Source organism: Akebia trifoliata, unplaced genomic scaffold (assembly GCF_017979445.1).
Source record: "Akebia trifoliata isolate Shusen 1 unplaced genomic scaffold, ASM1797944v1 Contig00446, whole genome shotgun sequence".
In the NCBI taxonomy this organism is placed as follows: domain Eukaryota; kingdom Viridiplantae; phylum Streptophyta; class Magnoliopsida; order Ranunculales; family Lardizabalaceae; genus Akebia; species Akebia trifoliata.
This window is the reverse complement of record NW_028237021.1, coordinates 31,239-51,168: the sequence shown is the minus strand read 5'-3', so window position 1 is coordinate 51,168 and position 19,930 is coordinate 31,239. Positions and strand designations below refer to the sequence as shown.

At 36.5% G+C, this 19,930-nt stretch overlaps 1 protein-coding gene across 1 annotated transcript; it reads right to left on the bottom strand.

Moving 5' to 3' along the window:
* Window positions 1–13,368: 13,368 nt before the first annotated feature.
* Window positions 13,369–14,983, bottom strand: LOC147381465 (uncharacterized). Its single transcript, XM_086430378.1, has 2 exons — window positions 14,948–14,983; window positions 13,369–13,839 (listed from the first exon to the last, which is right to left on the bottom strand). The coding sequence occupies exons 1-2, from the start codon at window positions 14,981–14,983 to the stop codon at window positions 13,369–13,371; spliced, it is 507 nt and encodes a 168-aa protein (XP_086286504.1).
* Between the last annotated feature and the right edge of the window lie 4,947 nt (window positions 14,984–19,930).

Sequence of the window (19,930 nt, the reverse complement as noted above, 5' to 3'; positions counted from 1 at the left end):
CTTTGAAGTGGCCAAATACAATCCCAACTCTTCTCTCACTTCTGGCTTTGAGAGTATGGGTGGTTTACTGAGGTATTTCTTTAATTCTAAAAAAGCTTGCTCACACTTCTGTCCATTCAAACTTGGAATTTTTTTGTAGCAACTGATACAAGGGTCTACATTTATCGGAAGACCTGGCTATAAAACGGTTTAGGGTAGCTACTCTTCCAGTAAGTTTTTGGACTTGCTTCTGAGTCCTTAGGGAAGGTATTTCCAACAATGCTCTGATCTGATCTAGGTTGGTTTCGATCCCTCTCTTCATGACTAAGTAATCCCAAGAATTTCCCTAAAGTTAATGCGAAGGTGCACTTCTCTAGGTTGAGTTTCATACCCACCTTCCTTACCCGGGAGAAGATTTTTTCTAGATCTCCAAAATGGTCTTCCTTTTTCTTGCTTTTGACCAGCAGGTCATCTTTGTACACCTCTATTGTTCTGCCCAACAAATCTCTGAAGAGCGCCGTTACCAACCTACGATACGTAGTCTTGCATTCTTTAGGCCAAAGAGAATCACTTTATAACAATAAAGCCCCTACTCTGTAATGAATCCTATCTTTTCCTAATCTTCTAGGTTGAGTTGTATCTGATTGTACCTAGAGTAGCCATTCATAAAGGATAGTTTTTCATGACTTGAAGTCACATCTACCAATTGGTTTATCCTTGGCATTGGGAAACTATCTTTAGGATATGATTTGTTTAAGTTTGTGAAGTCTATGCAGACTCTAATCTTCCCATTCTTCTTAGGCACTACCACAATATTCGCTATCCATTCTGCGAACTGCACCTCCTTTATGAACCCTGTCCTGATCAACCTACTAACTTCTTCATTCATTGTCTCTCTGAACTGTGGCGCTAACCTCCTTGGTGTTTGCTTGATTAGTTTGAAGGTTGGCTCTATATTCAGGTGGTGACAAATCACTTCCGGGTTGATCCCTAGCATTTCTTCGATGGACCAGGCAAAGACATCCCTATTCTTTTTCAAACACTCTGTTAACTTCTTCAACTTATCTGGCTCCAAGTCTACCCCTACTCCTATTTACTTTCTTTCTCCTACATCTACCATCTGACTGCCTTTTAGGCATGGGGGTCTACCAGGTTTGGCCTCCCCCCACTGTAATTGCTATTGTTGTCCTTCAGTTTTGAACAACCCTTCCTTGTCTAGGGTATACACCTGAGCTGTATGTCCCACATCCCTTACGGCATGGGGAATCGAAGGACTTGGTAATACATAGACGAGACCGCTCACATCTCATGTGTCCACCATCTCCCCAGAATAGCATTTTAGGGTGAATCGGCCTCAATAATTACGAACCTGGTCATTGTAGACACCCCATTTTTGCGTCCGCCTGATTAATCAACTCGTCAACCCGATCGCAAGGATTCCCAATGATGGATGTGTATTCCATTGCTTTACTTTGTTACCAGATTTGTTTCAGAAATCCAGATGAGGTATCTCGAATTGCAAAACCTTAGAAACCACGCTACGCTAGGAAAAGTACGACCCCAGAAACATAGAAATCATCATCTTGCAGACCAAAAAGAAGCTTCACGATAAAAATCACTAAAAATTACCAATTACCAAAATACCCCTAACCTCAAAACAACCTTAGAGCCTACGTTACGCTTAGGAAAACCCATTCGAACACATAAAATGACAAATCGGAACCAAATAAATCATTTCACCAATTTTAACAGAATTTGACAAAATTACGAAAATGCCCCTCATAAAGTTCACAACCATTTCACACAAAAAATTTCATAAATAACAAAAAAACTAATATTTCCATTGAATTCCTTACGAAAAACCGATTCTAAAACATCTTAGAACATTAAAAACCGACTTAAAATGTGAAAAGTCCTCTTCGGGGGCAAAACGGTAATTTCACAATTTTCATGATAAAAAATTTCGAAATTAATAAATAAAACATTAAATTATTATATTAAACATTAATGAAATTAATTTAAAATTTTGAACCTAAAAAATCGATCAATCGGACTTTCGGGTAAAATTGTTGAGGGTTCGTGGGATATTTCTTTAAGGACCCCTCCATTTGGGGGTCCAAAGAATTAAAGATATTTTAGAGGGGGGTTCTCCCAAAATTAAAAGTAAATCAAGCAAGACTGAAGTCAAGGTATTAAAGTCAATCAAGTGAGACTGAAGTCAAAATTAAAGTCAATTAAGCAAGACTGAAGTCAAAATATTAAAAGTCAATCAATTAAGACTAAAGTCAAAACATTAAAAGTCAATCAAATAAGACCAAAAGTCATAATAGAATTATAATTGATTAATAACTCTATCTAATAGAGTTCTAGCTTAAAAACAATTCTACCTAAAACAATTTGAATTAAAACACAATTCTACCTAAAACAATTCTAATTAAAACACAATTCTACCTAAAACAAGTCAAACTAAAACACAACTCTAATTAAAAGATCTCTAATTAAATACTAACTCTATCCAAATTAACCTTAAAAAATTCTATAAATAGAGATGCTCACACCCTATTTTCGTATAAAATTATAAACCCTAAGAGAAGTAGGTCTAGAAGCTCCCCTAGCCCCCCATAAACCTTAGTTTTGGAGCCCCAACTCCTTAGCTAACATCTCTCCTTCAATTTTAGTCTAGAAAACACCCAAAAGCCTTCTAAAAACACCCCCAAATCCGCAACGAATTTGAAGAGTTCAGATTCAAAAACAAGGAGATACCTTGCCTTGGAGATCCGAAGACAAATCCGGAAACAGAACGAAGCAAGGGAGCACGGTACAAGGAGTTCTTTTTGTCAGATCTGAGGGAACCAAGTCCTTGCCATCGGAAAGGTAAACCTTTTTATTTTCTTATCTAGGTTTTAGCAATGTAATTTACTTGGGAATTTAGTAGAGACCGGCTTTGGCCGGGCGGGGTTGGTGCCTAACACCTTCCAATCCCGTAACATGATCCCCGAATTCAGTTTTTTTGGTTTTAGATTAGTTTTTATCCGTTTAGAGTCATTGATCGGTTCCTAGACCGTAATAACTAGGTGGCGACTCCCAAACCTCAAGGGTCAAAAGCGGATCCGCGCACCCCGCGGATCGAGGGCGCTTTCAGTGGCGACTCCACTGGGGACATTGAGGATCAAACTTGAAAAACCCCAAGTATGGGAGCATCGCTAAAATAACCTAGAATGTTTTTATTTGTTTATTTATTTTGTTAGTTTTTGTTTATTGGTTTATTCATGATTATATTTGCATCTCCGTCCTTTTGTTTGATTATTGGGCAGGTGTTTTTGAATATTAGAGATCTCGGCATGTTATTTTTATGGATTAATCGAGCATTATCTTTGTGGTTCAATTGAGGGTCGTTTAGGATGACCTTAAATAATACAAAATTTTAAAGGTCGGTGTTATCAAGGATGAATTAATGGTTATCGGAGCAGAGAGATTGCTGTCTTGTTTCTCCTTAAATTTTTTAAAATTTTTTAGGGGTACTTTGATCAATCCTTGGACGTTTTTTAGGGAGGGGGAAAAGCTTTTGATTTACTTGTAGGCATGGTCGATCTTTTGGTTGACAAGTTTTTATTTTTATTTTATTTTTACTTTATTTTATTTTTATTTTTATTTTTTTAAATTTTTATGATTGGATTGTTCTAGTAAATATATTGGTGCTGTCCATTGACAGCAAACATGAAGCAAATAGTAAAAAAAAAAAAAAAAAAAATATTTAGGTTCTGTCAACAGCAAGTGCTGTTTGGGTCGGTGTGCAATGAGTAATAACGTTTTTTTTTCAGTTTTCACACTCCCTTAACACCAAGAACAACGCTGGTATAAGTGGTGTGTTTTAAATAAAATTAATGTTTTCTTTTTACCACATCATCTTCTTAAGAGAACCAAATGAGTTCGTTCTTTCAAACAGAGAATAATCCAAACCGATCGGCTGGAGTATCAGATCAAATTCGTTGTTTGAAACAGAAATCACTCTCAAAATCGATTTGATGTTGGCGTTTTAATCTGTTATTACTTCATCGTCCTCAGCTGAACCAACCAGAAACCGATCTGGTTCATCTTCCCCAGCCGAACCATATCTGAAACCAATCTAGTTCCAACGACTTCAATCCGAATCGGCTGATTCAAGATCGATCGGTTCAATCGATTTTTTTTTTAAAAAAAGAGAAACTAAATCTGTTCTGGTTTGTTATTTTTTAAATAAAAAAAAAAACTAATTCGACCGAACTTTTATGTAGATTCAAACCTCGTACATCACTGCCGATTTTGATTGATCTTGTTGGCTGTTTATGTGCTTCAACTCACATATATCAGATTGGTATGATGAACATAAATCGAACTGTAGAAACGTTGAAATTCTGGGTTTGTTTTCGGTTGCTTTTAAACGGTAGATCGGATAGGTGCAAAAAAAAAAAAAAAAAATCTCTTGGATCTGGAACGGGCCGATCTCAGTTGATCTATTTTCACAAAATTAGTTTCTGTTTTTTGTTGAACTTTTGTTTTTGTTTAGGAATTTGCCGAGAACATCGACATGTTATGGAAATTGATGACAACATCAAAGTCAATCCGTTTAGTTTTGAACCCTTTTAATTTTTTATGTTTACTTCTTAAAAATTCTGGGATCAGAATCATTGGATTAGATGAAAAATTACAACTAAATAAGCATATTTTTTTATGAAATAATTGCTTAATTTAACTAATGAAGATTGTGGTTGTTTAGTTTATCTCAAGCTTTTATTTGTAATACACCGATCCATGTGTGGGCAATTATTTATTTTTTCTAAAGGATTGATGTGTTATAAATTAATAATGGATTGCTAATACACCCCAATGTTGTTCTAATTGTTGGCAACCCTCTTTGCGGCTGAATGATTTATTATTTTGGCACACCAATTGTTCTAATGACACCTTAATGATTTACGTGGAAATTTGGGTGACATTAGTAAAAGATGGTTTGTCAACAACGATCCATTTGTTGGCTAAATTTTTATTGGGATTCTGTTTTTTATTCAAAAAAAAAAAAAAAATGGTTATTTGATTTTAAAATCTCCATCCTAACGAATATCCAGTCATCCTCGATGCAATATGATTTTCTGAATTATTTTGGGCCATCCGAAATAACCCTCGATTGGAATACATAAGGAAATAATGTTGGATTAAGTGCTTGCTATATGCTTGATATCCTCATCTTTAATCATGTGATTTGAATGGTCTTGATCTTGATTAAGTATTCATGTGATTAGGATAGTGTTTATTTCAATTAAATATTCATGTTATTCATGTTGTAATGATTGGTTTAATTTGATCCATGGGCCCATTTGTTTGAAAAAGGCCCCGGGCACACCCCACCCTGTTTTGCACACACCACATGCACGTTTATTGTTTTGAGTACTTACACGTCCATTTAGCCAACGTGGCACTAGTGCGTGGCCCGGTCTCTTCGGAGATGCGACGTCATTCATGAAACCCACAACTCCAGTCACGTACCTTAGGGTATATCAAACTGGGGCATTAATACCGTCTGATCAGGTGATTCTGAGAGATATATTGATGCACCCAGGCTGGAGTGACCTGAGCCTTTGACCTATTGTGAGCCACACAGTCACATGTCCCGATTGCCAACGTAGTACTAGTACGTGGTCGGTCCCCTCATGGGATGCCAAACCATTTATGAAAACTACAACTCTTGACTCGTACCCGTAGGTATAAAAGGTAATCTAAGTATATCAATTGCACTTCTTGGTCAAAACCGGTGCCTAAGCAAGATCTTGCCCCGCTGTACCCTACTGTACGAGGGGGATAGACTACGTCTATTCTAGACGAGAGGTATTTAAGTGGGCCCTTGCTCAGCATTGTGCGCCACCTCTCAACTGGAGATCAAACTGACTGTTTTTGGCTTCAGAGAAGTGAATTGAGGTTTTAGATTATCACCTATACGGTATATCAAACCAAGTCACCACGTATCGAAAGGTATATAGGTGTGCTTGGGCAAGGGTGGCCAGATAAAAATGCATGGCACGTAGTAAGCCTAGAGTCTAGAAACCTTCCCCATAGGTCACGACTCGAACTTATCGTGGGTGTTCCCGGGTTGTTTATTGAATGAATGTCTGTTGTTGGATGAATGTATGTGAGTGATGTGAATGATGAGATCAAAGTGTATGATTGTCCTCAAGGATCAAAAATATTGTTTTTGAAAATCAAAATGAGTGCACCGACCCAATGAAGAATCCATTCTTTTACAATAATGACCCAGTCCATCCCGATCCAACAATCATGATGGACCGGGCCAGTTAAATGGAAATCGAATTTTCAAAGAAGAAAAAGAAAGTATTTTCTAGGACAAAATGTTTCCCAAAAGAAGTGTTTTCCAGAAAAAGTGTTATTCTCTAGAAAAAATGTTTTCTAAGAAAAAAATGTTTTCTAGAAATATTTTCCAAGAGAAAATGTTTTCCAAATAAAAATTATTTTTCGAAGGAAAAAATATTTTCCAGAAGAAAATATTTTCCAGAAGAAAATGTTTTCCAAAAGAAAAAGAAAATGAAGGAAAAATGATTTACAAAAGATATATATTTGCATGAAAAATTATTGAAATATGTTTGAAGTTATTATTCAATGAAAACATTATTTGTCAATATTTTTCTTCTGAATAATCATTAAATGGATGAACTTTTTAATGGATTGGTGCACAAAATTCAATAAAATCTCAAGGTTCATTTAAAATGTTATCAAGGGGGTGACACTGAAATTGGTTAAATTCACCTTCAAAGAGGTTTAAGGGTTATCATTGTATCTAAGCTCAATCGCCCATCGTCAAGATAAGGTTGTAAATCCGGTTAGTTAGAATAAACGTCAATATCAAGTCAACAGTCAGAAATGACCTCAAAATTTTTCAACATCATCCAGTTATTCTTTGAAAATCATAGTGCTTCAATCCTACCAGTTGTAAGCAATGTCTCAGTTCTCATCAGGCCCGTTTTGGGTAGTCTTGAGTTTTCATGAGTCATTTGGGTTAGCTCGAGTCCTTTTTTCTAGCAAGATCATGTCTTCCTTAGATTGAGTCTACTTTTCTTATTGAGTCAAGTTAGTTCGTCGAGTCTATAGAGGTGTTTATCGTCCCTTCTGAATTTGATTGGATAAAGGAAATTTTTGAATACCTCGAGTGCATTAACGAATTAACTACTGATCTGGCTTCAAGGATAGATTTTTCTCCTGAACAAGAAGATAAGAGTCGGGCTCAAAAGAGTAAGGTCATTGACCTCGGAACATAATTAAATTCCTAAAGAGATTCAAATAGAAACCATCTTATCTCTAGAGGAACACAAGGGGATAATGAATTTTCTCAGAAATTTCAAAAGACTTGTTCGTGTGATCATATGAGGGTATGTTAGGTACAAGCTTGAGTCTTGTTCGACATGGACTAGATACTCGTCTATATCGATGGAATCAAAGAAGATTTTATAAAATGTATCAGCACTATCCTTACTACATCTTGAGTTGCAAATCACATATTATCAGTCGATATGAGGATACCTTCTAAACTGATCTCTGATAATGGGTCGTACTTCAAAGCATAAGTCATTATTCTGTGTACAAAGTTCAAAATCCGGCATCGCAGATCATTACTCTACCTTCCTCAGATTAATGGAGCAGTTGAAGCAGTTCGTAAGAGTTTCAAGATAATCATCAAGAAAATGTGTTAATCACACTGGGATTAGTTAGAAAAATTACCATTCACACTAGGGGCATATTATACTTCAATGCAGTCCTCTATTGGAGATATTCCCTACTCTCTAGTATATGATATGGAAACAGTTTTGCTAGTTAAATTGGAAATCCTGTATTTCAAGGTCTTGATGGAAAGTCAGTTGTCAGAAGCAGACTGAGTTCGCCAACGGTATGAAAAGTTAAATTTGATCGAAGAAAACGAGTTAAAGTCCTATACCATGTGCAAGTTTATCTAAGAAGAGTCACCGTGCATTTGACAAAGGTCAAAGCTCATCATTTACAAGTCAAGGATTTAACTGTTAGACTTCAAAGAAAATTGAACCTCCTCCTCGACTATAGGAGAAAGTCTGAACCTAATTGGAGAAATTCATTCATTAAGGAAATATTGTCTGGAAAAGTCGTCAGACTTCAAGATCATGATGGAAGTGAACTACCAGAGTCAACTAACCTTGATCGAATCAAATGGTACTACATTTAAGGAGGCCATCTTTGGCCGAATCAATTTTCCTGCTACCCAGTTCATTATCTCCTTTCTCAGTCCTTTGCAGCCTTTTAAAAAAAAATGATGCCCTTTTCTTTCTCAGCCCGATCACCTAACCTAGGGGAGGGAATTTCGAACTACGTTTTGCTCTGATCCCAAAATTTTGGGGTACGTAAGCAACCTGAGAAGTCACTTCAGGCCCGACCACATCAAAATAAAAAAAAAATCTATTTTCCCACACAAAAAATCAAAAAATCAAAGAAAATTCAAAAGAAAAAGAAATTCAAAGTGGGAAAGAAAATTTAAAGAAAAAGAAATAACTTAAAAGGAAATGCCACACAAGGGGCATTTGGGTTTTTGAGCCTCAAAATCCTTTTCTTTTTATACCCAGTCCTAAGCTTACCCATGAAAGTCCTCCTAAGTACCGTGCGAGAAGTCAGGAAGATAGCAAAGCATGATTAGACAGCAACTCCATAAGTTCAGAAGAGAAGAAGAAGATAAAAAATGATGAAGCCTGCTAAGTTGAAAACCCGAAAAGGGCGACTTAGGCAAAAATTAAGGCAAGCTCGCAAGGTTGAAAATCTGAAAGGACAACTTTGGCAACAATCAGAGCAAAGAAAAAAAAGAGCTCGCTAGATCGAAAACCTGAAAAGGCGATCTAGGCAAAAGCTAGAGCAAGCTCGCTAGATTGAAAACTTGAAAAGGCGATCTAGGCAAAAGTTAGAGCAATAAAGAAAAACAGAAGAAAATCCCAAGCTGAGAGCGGTCCGAGCTGAAACATCAGAAGTCCGAATAATCAAGTTCAATACTTAGCTTAAACCAGGCATAGACTCAGAAGCCACAAGTATCTTGTCTACGATCGATCTGAAAATGTTTACTCCCCCAAGTGAACCAAGGGAGATAAGGGTGAATTCTATGATGAATTTCGAAAGGAAATAATTTTGTACTCTTGAGCCTGACTCAAAATCTTTAATAAAATTAATCAAAATTAAGAGTTGAGTCTTTATTGCGCTTGTGGTAATCAATTATTCAAACCTTCATACAAGGGGCATTTTCTTTCTTCTTAATGTAACTTTTCCCCCTTATACTAGGGGCATTTTTTTTAATTTTTGCATGATGTGTTCAATTATCTTCAATGCCACGTACATTGTCAAACTAGGGGCATTTTATTTTCGAGCAATGTTAATCCTGAAAAATAATAGGAACCCCAAACCTAAGGTTACCCTCTTGATAACAGTTTTTTCGAAAACTTTTGAGGGTCAAAAGAAATAAAAACTCATGTTTTAAATTCATAAAACTTTTTGATACATCCTTGAGGTTCAAACAAAAGTATTTTGGATCTCACATAGGAGATATGGCATTCTTTCGTTCTCCAGATTCTTTTTCAGATCCAATCATTCTTGGAATCGATCATTTCTCTTCCAGATTCAGTATCTTCCAGATTTATTCAATTCACTCTGATCAATCTTTTCCAAATTCATTCATTCATTCCCAAAGTCCTTCGTTCCTTTGCCATTTTGCTCAGTTTTCGCCAAGGGTTAACTTGGATTTTGCTCAGTTGCCGCCAAGGGTTATCTTGGATTTTGCTCAGTCTCCGCCAAGGGTTAACTTGGATTTTGCTCAGTTGCCGCCAAGGGTTATCTTGGATTTTGCTCAGTCTCCGCCAAGGGTTATCTTGGATTTTGCTCAGATACCGCCGAGGGTTTTCTCGGAATTATGCTCAGATACCGTCGAGGGTTTTCTCGGAATTATGCTCAGATACCGCCGAGGGTTTTCTCGGAATTATGCTCAGATACCACCGAGGGTTTTCTCGGAACTATGCTCAGATACCGCCGAGGGTTTTCTCGGAATTATGCTCAGATACCGCCGAGGGTTTTCTCGGAATTATGCTCAGATACCGCCGAGGGTTTTCTCGGAACTATGCTCAGATACCGCCGAGGGTTTTCTCGGAATTATGCTCAGATACCGCCGAGGGTTTTCTCGGAATTATGCTCAGATACCGCCGAGGGTTTTCTCGGAACTATGCTCAGATACCGCCAAGGGTTATCTTGGAACTATGCTTAGATACCGCCGAGGGTTTTCTCGGAACTATGCTCAGATACCGCCGAGGGTTTTCTCGGAATTATGCTCAGATACCGCCGAGGGTTTTCTCGGAACTATGCTCAGATACCACCGAGGGTTTTTCGGAACTATGCTCAGATGCCGCCGAGGGTTTTCTCAGGAACTATGTTCAGATTATATTTAAATTATGCTCAGTTTATATTCAAATTATGCTCAGTTTATACTCAGATTATGCTAAATTTATGCTTAGGTTTTACTCAGTTTCACACAATGCACACACTTGCACATTTGCACTTTTTAGTCAGGGAGAATTCTCTAAAATTCAAGGATCTGACACCGTCAGTGAGAGTTTGCGCTCAAGGACCTGACAACCTTTTAATTCGGGGAGAGCTTTACCCTCAAGGATCCGAACACCTTGACGAATTGCTAAATCAGGCTGCAAAATGAACTGTCACTAGCTTTGGCATTCAGATATCGCACTATCTACCAAAATAGATTTGCTATCTAGTTTGCTTCAACCCTCTGCCAAAGAGGGGCATCTGTAGACACCCCATTTTTGCGTCCGCCTGATTAATCAACTCGTCAACCCGATCGCAAGGATTCCCAATGATAGATGTGTATTCCATTGTTTTACTTTGTTACCAGATTTGTTTCAGAAATCCAGATGAGGTATCTCGAATTGCAAAACCTTAGAAACCACGCTACGCTAGGAAAAGTACGACCCCAGAAACATAGAAATCATCATCTTGCAGACCAAAAAGAAGCTTCACGATAAAAATCACTAATATTACCAAATTACCAAAATACCCCTAACCTCAAAACAACCTTAGAGCCTACGTTACGCTTAGGAAAACCCATTCGAACACATAAAATGACAAATCGGAACCAAATAAATCATTTCACCAATTTATCAGAATTTGACAAAATTACGAAAATGCCCCTCATAAAGTTCACAACCATTTCACACAAAAAATTTCATAAATAAAAAAAAAACTAATATTTCCATTGAATTCCTTACGAAAAACCGATTCTAAAACATCTTAGAACATTAAAAACCGACTTAAAATGTGAAAAGTCCTCTTCGGGGGCAAAACGGTAATTTCACAATTTTCATGATAAAAAATTTCGAAATTAATAAATAAAACATTAAATTATTATATTTAAACATTAATGAAATTAATTTAAAATTTTGAACCTAAAAAATCGATCAATCGGACTTTCGGGTAAAATTGTTGAGGGTTCGTGGGATATTTCTTTAAGGACCCCTCCATTTGGGGGTCCAAAGAATTAAAGATATTTTAGAGGGGGGTTCTCCCAAAATTAAAAGTAAATCAAGCAAGACTGAAGTCAAGGTATTAAAGTCAATCAAGTGAGACTGAAGTCAAAATTAAAGTCAATTAAGCAAGACTGAAGTCAAAATATTAAAAGTCAATCAATTAAGACTAAAGTCAAAACATTAAAAGTCAATCAAATAAGACCAAAAGTCATAATAGAATTATAATTGATTAATAACTCTATCTAATAGAGTTCTAGCTTAAAAACAATTCTACCTAAAACAATTTGAATTAAAACACAATTCTACCTAAAACAATTCTAATTAAAACACAATTCTACCTAAAACAAGTCAAACTAAAACACAACTCTAATTAAAAGATCTCTAATTAAACACTAACTCTATCCAAATCAACCTTAAAAAAATTCTATAAATAGAGATGCTCACACCCTATTTTCGTATAAAATTATAAACCCTAAGAGAAGTAGGTCTAGAAGCTCCCCTAGCCCCCCATAAACCTTAGTTTTGGAGCCCCAACTCCTTAGCTAACATCTCTCCTTCAATTTTAGTCTAGAAAACACCCAAAAGCCTTCTAAAAACACCCCCAAATCCGCAACGAATTTGAAGAGTTCAGATTCAAAAACAAGGAGATACCTTGCCTTGGAGATCCGAAGACAAATCCGGAAACAGAACGAAGCAAGGGAGCACGGTACAAGGAGTTCTTTTTGTCAGATCTGAGGGAACCAAGTCCTTGCCATCAGAAAGGTAAACCTTTTTATTTTCTTATCTAGGTTTTAGCAATGTAATTTACTTGGGAATTTAGTAGAGACCGGCTTTGACCGGGCGGGGTTGGTGCCTAACACCTTCCAATCCCGTAACATGATCCCCGAATTCAGTTTTTTTGATTTTAGATTAGTTTTTATCCGTTTAGAGTCATTGATCGGTTCCTAGACCGTAATAACTAGGTGGCGACTCCCAAACCTCAAGGGTCAAAAGCGGATCCGCGCACCCCGCGGATCGAGGGCGCTTTCAGTCATCAAAGTTATTGGTCCCACCTGTACCGGCAATATTATTTTCTCCCAAGGCTAATTGGATCTCCCATCAAACCCGATCAATGGTGCCCCGCTGGGGAGGACACCTTCCTACTAAGGCTCATCTTTAAGAAGGCCGAAACATACAAAATATCTATTGAACTACTACTGTCAATCAACACCTTCTTGAGCGTGAAAGTGCCCACTCGCAGCGTTACCACTAGTATGTCATAATGGGGCCTTACTACCCTTTCCAAGTCCTTCTCAGAGAAAGCCACTGTTTGCTCTCCAAGGTGCCCCAACTGTTCTATTGGCTAGCTCCTTGCTGTATAGACGTGAGCCAAATGTTCAACCTTTCTTCTCTTTATCATCTCACTGGTTTTGTCCTGCCCTGACTTTTTGCTCTCCTTTCTGAAGACAACATGTATCACCGCTACCCTTCCCTCATGCTCTTCAACAGGTGGCTGGTCAGCCTTGTAGTTTTTGTCTCAGGGCAAGTCTTCTCTTTGTCTTTTGGGTAGGTCTCTCAACTTGCCCTACTCTACCAGCCTCTACAGGAATCTTCTCAAGGCTTGGTATCTATTAATAGTGTGCGCTCGCGCCTTGTGATATTCACAATATCTCTCATTTCGGTTAATTTGATCTTGAGGAAGAGGTGCGGGCCACTATAAATATGGTTCATGTGTGATGAGAGGCAAGATCTCACTGGGGGGCATAGCTAAATAGATCCCTCATCTTCTCTTCTCCCCATCTTGCTTAAGCAACTTTTTCTTACCCTACTACTATAGCTGATGCTGTTTTCTGGGTTTTTCCATAGCATGTATAACCTTATTTTTCCCCATTGAGCTTCGAGAATCATCTTCTAAGCGGATGTACTTTTTCGCTCTGTCAAACAACTTGCTCAGAGTTTCCGGTCTCTTCTTCACTGGGGATTTATACAACCCTGAGCTAGATGGTAAGGAATTTCTGAATGCCACCACGGTTATTCTCTCATCACAACTCTCTAGAGACATCGGTTCCTCTTTGAACCTCCTCGTGAATTCTCTGATGTTCTTTCCAGATCCCAACCTAATGCTAAGTAGCACATCAATGTCTCCTCCACTCTTTCTATTGCCAATGTATCGTGTCACGAAAGCGGTGTAGAGTTTCTCAAATGAGGTGATGGATCCGTACGACAACTTGTGGAACCAATTCAATGCGTTCCCCTGCAAATTCGAGGCGAACAATCTACACATCAATCTTTCCTTCTCTTCCTACAATGCAAGCATCTGTTGGAAGTGGAAAATATGCTTTATCGGATCCTTCATCCTTGAATATGGGGTAAAATTCGACGGTACAAACTTGTTCGGGATCTCTTCAACTAAAATTTCTATTGTAAAAGGAGACTTTTGAATCCTTTGAATGGCTTACTTTACTGCTATGCCTACATCAACATTCTTCACCATCTTTTTCTCCTTCCTGATCATCTCTCTGACCTATTCTCAAGTTAAGTCCATTATGGGCTCTGTCTGAGTGGTTGCAATAGCAACCTCTATTTCACCTTCTCCCGTAGATATCAACAATAGTGTGCTTCCTTCCATACTTGAAGCATGATCATCCTTGCTTGCCAGCAGAGAGTCTCTTGGCAAATTATTTTGCCTCGCAGATTGTTGGTTATCGAAGCGTTAGCCCAAGTTCCGGTTCTGTTCAACTAAATTATCCATCTTTTTCTACATCTCCTCCTATTATTTTCTCATGACATTCAACATCGCCAAAAGTTAGGCATCTACGGTTGGAACAGTTGGTGGGGGTGCATTGACTTCAATTGTTCTCGTGGATCTCATTATTGTTTCAACCGAAATCAATCTACTCTTGGTGATCCCACCGACAGTGCCAGTTCTGTGTGGTCAAAATCCGGTGAACGACTACGAAGAATCCAACTGCATTGATCCGAAGTCATTCCTAGCACCTCCCTTCTTGCGACGACGTGGTACCTGCCAAAATCACTCTGACACTCCAGTTAGAAAAGTAGAGGAATAATCCTTAGTACTGGTTAGACTCTAATTTCCCCCTCCCAAAAAGATCCCCTCCAATCGTGCTTACTATGTTATTTATCCCACTTAACTGCCCATAGGATTTCTTCCTCTATAGGCTGTAATCATAGGATCTCTACTAATTCTGTAGAGTTATTTACCTAATCGGGATTTTCTGGATCAATCGTACTTATTTATAGAGATCTCTTTCGGGATCTCCAAGATTGACGTGCACGCAATAGTTTTATGATTTTCTTATGACCTGGCCTGTTCTGCTAGGCAGGTCTAGTTTGGCTTACCTCTATCCTGCCCTGCCAGCCAGACTAGGGAAGTCCCTGCTCTGACCTACCTTGCTTGTAGGGCTGCGTTCCGCACACTGTTCCATGCTTGGTGCCACTCAACCGATTTGGACATGAGTACGACTTAGATTAACACGCAATTATTTCCCTATATAATACCCTTCATCTTTGAACTCATCCTTATGTAAAATAAGAACAAATGATCCTTTATGCAGGCATATACAAATATTACATTTTAATATTTATCCTTAAATAATATATGTAAAACATATTTAAAAGTAAGAAATATGTTTTTTTATCTTGATTAATCATATTGTTAACACAAATCTTCATAATGAAAAGCACATACTATTGTACAAAATTGAGTTACAATGACTCATTCAAAAAAATTGAGAGGGTAGAGAAGATATATAAAAGGAGTTGAAAGGACTAATTGTTGATCGATAACCGTGAGATTCAATAATAAACAATGGTTAGTTAGAGTCTGATTATGAGTACAAAGAGATAAAATTGAAAATGTATTATGCAATATTAAGATTTATACATATATATATATATTTTAATACAATAATACAGGTTAATTTGTGTTTTTAACACTATTTTTTATTTGTTTAATTCAGGAAAAGAATAAATTGTCAATGATTCAAAAATGTTCAACAAGTCATGAATTTTTACAAGGAGTTGAATTGGACGGAAGTTGTAATCATTTTGTGTATCATTCAGAAAATTCAGGTATAATTTGTGAATTATTCAAAGAATTACTAACTATGATAATGAGTGTGTCCATCTACTTTAAAATACAGGAGTAAGTCCATAAATTTAAGAAAGCGATTTCCTCAATATTTTGAAGCAAGCTACCCGGTTCAAAGCTGGACTCTGATTATGTCCTTGTTTCTACTCAATTCATTCTACCATTATGAATTATATTAAAAACTATCTTAAAATTTCAATTTAAATGATCGATCCAGATTTTTTAGATTCAAGTTAAGTTTTTGCAAAGTAAAGTGTGTCATAATGGTTTAAAGTTTTCTAAGGATAGTTTTTAGGGCAATTTACCAAAATGTGCACCAAAGATTGAAAATTACTTAAGTAGTGCACTATTCAATTTATTTACCAAAATGGTAATTTACCATTTTGATAAATAAGTTGTTCTACAAAAAGGGTAAAATTTGAACGGAACAATAATTTTAATAATTTTCGTAGTAAAAATATCCTTTTAGCTTTGTTTATAAAATAATATATTCCTTGTTTAGATAAACAAATAGAAATATCAAGAAAATGTTAGTAAAGTGATATTTGCTTCAAAAGAAAATATCACAATGAAAGAATTTAGGTGAGAAAATTGTGATATTTATATATGTTTACCTCAATTTGAGATATGTATGCTGTAATGTCTTAAATATCCATTATATATATTGAGATAGCTGATCATCTTACTATGCATATCTAGAGGAATTTTTGTTAACATTTAAGATTGGTGACATAGCAAGGTTTTTTTAGGAGATGATTTTGAAAAATCCAAGGGCACTATTAAGTTCATATTGAAAAATTACCCAAGACGAACTATAAGTTCATTAAAATCGGAGTTCGGACATAGAAATTTTAAATAACAAATAATAATTTTCGAAATGACACTAAGTCACCAGGTCACTATAAATCATGGTTTTAAAACTCGTTTTTACATCTCGTTTCGTTCGTGAACGAGTCTGAGTTGTCTCGGACGATTTTTTCGATACATTTGAGATGTCTTGTTCAACAATGAGAGTATGAGTTTTAAATCTCGACCGATACATTGACTTGTCTGTCGAGATGACTTGGGTGATATGTCTCGGTCTCAGACAAGTTTTGAAACAATGTTATAAATACTAAAGTTAGAGAAATCTATAGACTTTTTATCTCTTCTCTAAGAAGAAAACCCTAACCCTAGCTTCCTTAGAGTTAAAAACCTAGATTCGGAGACCGTAGAGTAGGATTCAAGATTTGACGAAAGAGATTCAGATCATCGAGAGCTTTGCTTTGAACTTAGGAGATCGTGTTTTGGATGAAGATTAGGTTTCAAGATCAAAGGGGAACGTGTGGAGTTGATCCTTTGTAGAAAACACAAACGAGGTAAGAACTATTCCCTTTTACTTTTTATTACAATTTTTAATTTTAGAGAAAATGGTTTTAGATCAAAGAACTAGATTATGATTTCAATCTAGGGTTAAATTTCTTCAAAATCATTTATGTTTAGACGCATTGAATGTTATAAAATAATTAGTGTTAAGATTTATTACGAATCTATGGTGTTTAGGATGCTTGCCGGAAAATGTGGGTGGAATTAAAGAAAGAAATGTAGAAGACCAGAAAATATATATGTTGACTCGAGTTCCACAATGGCCCTACAAAAAATTAGTTTCTGCCACCATAGAAACCCTTATTGCGGTGGAACCACAACTTATCGACCATATATTTGCGATGGCACCACAAAAAATAAGTTTTTGTTAGTGTGTAGGAGTGTTTCTTTGGGAAATCGGTAACGTTTGAAAAGCAAAACCTAAATCCTCAAAATTTGTACTTTTCGATGATGAGATAGAGATCGCAAGTGCTACGAATTTCTTCAGATCCTAATCCATCTTGGGCTAATGAAGTTGAGAATTGATACGTGGATCAGTACATGTCTTATTAGAAGTCTTTTTTAGGAGTTTATATTAGGAGTTGTTCTTCGATTAGGAGTTTTATTATTTTAGTAATTTTTATTGTTATTTTTGAAAAGTCTATAAATTTTTGTAATTAATTGAGATGAGCAACAAAATTTAGTAAATTTTCAATAAATATTTAAGAAGGTTTCCCCTTGGATGTGGGAGCAATTGTCTTCTATTTTGAGTCTTTTTATTTTTTTTGTATTATTTCATATCAGAGCAATGATTCTACCTTGTTTGGTACCGACGACATGGCTAAGAGAACTAGGTCTCAAGATATAAAATGCATGGAGGAAACAATCAAGCAAATGAAAGAAAAAACTGATGAAGCTTTCCTTGAAATTAAATAGATAGGCATAGTTATAATTCTTAAGTATGATAAAATAGCCACCAAATTGAATTTGATAGAATAAGAAAGAGCCGAATACTCACAAAACTTTGGAGTACGACCCGATTTCAACCATGCTGGTGTTCACACTTACTATGCAAAAATCTATTTTTCACGCTTCAATGGAAGCGATCCAAGGGGTGGGTGTACCGTAGTGAGCGCTTCTTCGACTACAATCAAATCGAAGAGTCTTCTAAATTCTATCTGACTTCCATTCATTTAGAAGATGCTGCCCTCGAGTGGTATCAATGGTATGAAACCATTAAAAATTAATTCACTTGGAAGATCATGTGCGAGACATTATCAAACCCTTTAATCTGAAAGCATACGAAGATGTTACTGGTGAATTAACTAAACTTAAACAAATGAGTTCAGTCAAAGCATATTAATAGTAATTTGAATCTCATTCTAGCCATACTCGTGGAATATCGGAAGACTTTTTTCTTAGTTATTTTTTAATTGGATAAAAAAATGAAATAAGAGCTAGTATATAGATGTTTGAGCCCCAAACAATTGTGCACGTTATTAGGTTGGCTAGATTCCAAAAAGAGGTCTTTGATGCCATTACAAGACACACTAAAATCCTTTTCAAGCCCCAACATCCATAGTGCCTGCCATAAAGTCTATTTTTCCTTCTCACAAATACCTATTTGAAGGTTAAATCCATCTAAAATAGAAGAGCGTAGAGCTAAAGGACTATGTTATAATTGCAACAAAAGGTACATTCCTGGCCATCACTGTAAAAAACAACTCTTTCTTCTAAACGGTGAATGTGAACTTGAATAAGAGGAGAAAATTTCCATAAAGAAGATGAACCTTATAACAAGGTAACCGAGGAGTCGGTTATCTCTATTCATGCTTTAGCAGAAGCCACATCATACAAAACCATGCGAGTTTGTGGTTACATCAAGCACAAAACCCTTTCTATCTTAATTGACTCAGGTAGCATGCATAATTTTCTTGATCTAGAAATTACACAAAGAACTGGCTGTGAGGTGAGTCCTACTACTCTTAATTTTGTTGTGGTAGCTGATGGTTCACGATTGAGTAGTATGGCTATGTGCAAGTAAATGTTATACGTTATGAAAGGAACCACCTTTGTGGCTGTGATATGGTTTTAGGTGTGCAATGGTTAGTCACCCTTAGTCCTATCTTATGGGACTTTCATAATTTGTGTATGGAGTTTACAACTAATGGGAAGAGACATGTGCTTAGAAGAGCAAAATCAAGAGAAGTCAAGATAATTAATAGCCAACAGATGGATCGAACACTCAGAAAATCTACATAAGGAGCTGTTACCGAACTTTTCTCCATCCAAAATATTTTAGAAGAAGTGACTCTAAAAACTGACTTGAATGTTTTGCTAAATAAGTAATCTATAGTGTTTACGAAGTAACCAAGTTACCACTTCATTGAGCTCAAGATCACTGCATCCCACTCAAGCCGGATAACGAACCTGCCAATATTCGCCCGTATCAATATCCATATGTACAAAAGAATGAGATTGAGAAAATTGTTCAAGAAATGTTTTCGTTGGCCTCATTCGGTCAAGTGTAAGCCCTTTTTCTTTACTTGTCCTACCAGTTTAGGAAAAAAGACAATAGTTGGAGAATGTGTGTAGACTATGACTCCCTCAATCATAATACAATTAAAGATAAGTTTTTTATTTCGGCAATTGGAGAACTATTAAATGAGTTGCACGGGGCTAAATAATTTTCTAAGCTAGATTTGCGTGCAGGGTACTATCAAATATGAGTACATCTTACAGATATTCACAAGACAACTTTCCAGACTCACGAAGGGCATTAAGAGTTTTTTGTTATGCCTTTTGGCCTAACAAAGGTTCCTTTAAGTTTTCAAAGTCTAATGAATGAAGTATTCGAGCCATATTTGCGGAAGTTTATTCTGGTATTTTTTTGATGACATCTTGGTATACAATCATAGTTGGGAGGATCATCTTGGCT

What these genes read in the sequence shown, in the direction of transcription:
- LOC147381465 (XM_086430378.1), bottom strand. Translation starts at nt 14,983, where the DNA reads ATGGAACAGTGTGCGGAACGCAGCCCTACAAGCAAG. An exon ending in AACGCAGCCCTACAAGCAAG is followed by an intron (nt 13,840 to 14,947) that starts GTAGGTCAGAGC and finishes CTTGCATTGTAG; the next exon opens with GAAGAGAAGGAAAGATTGAT.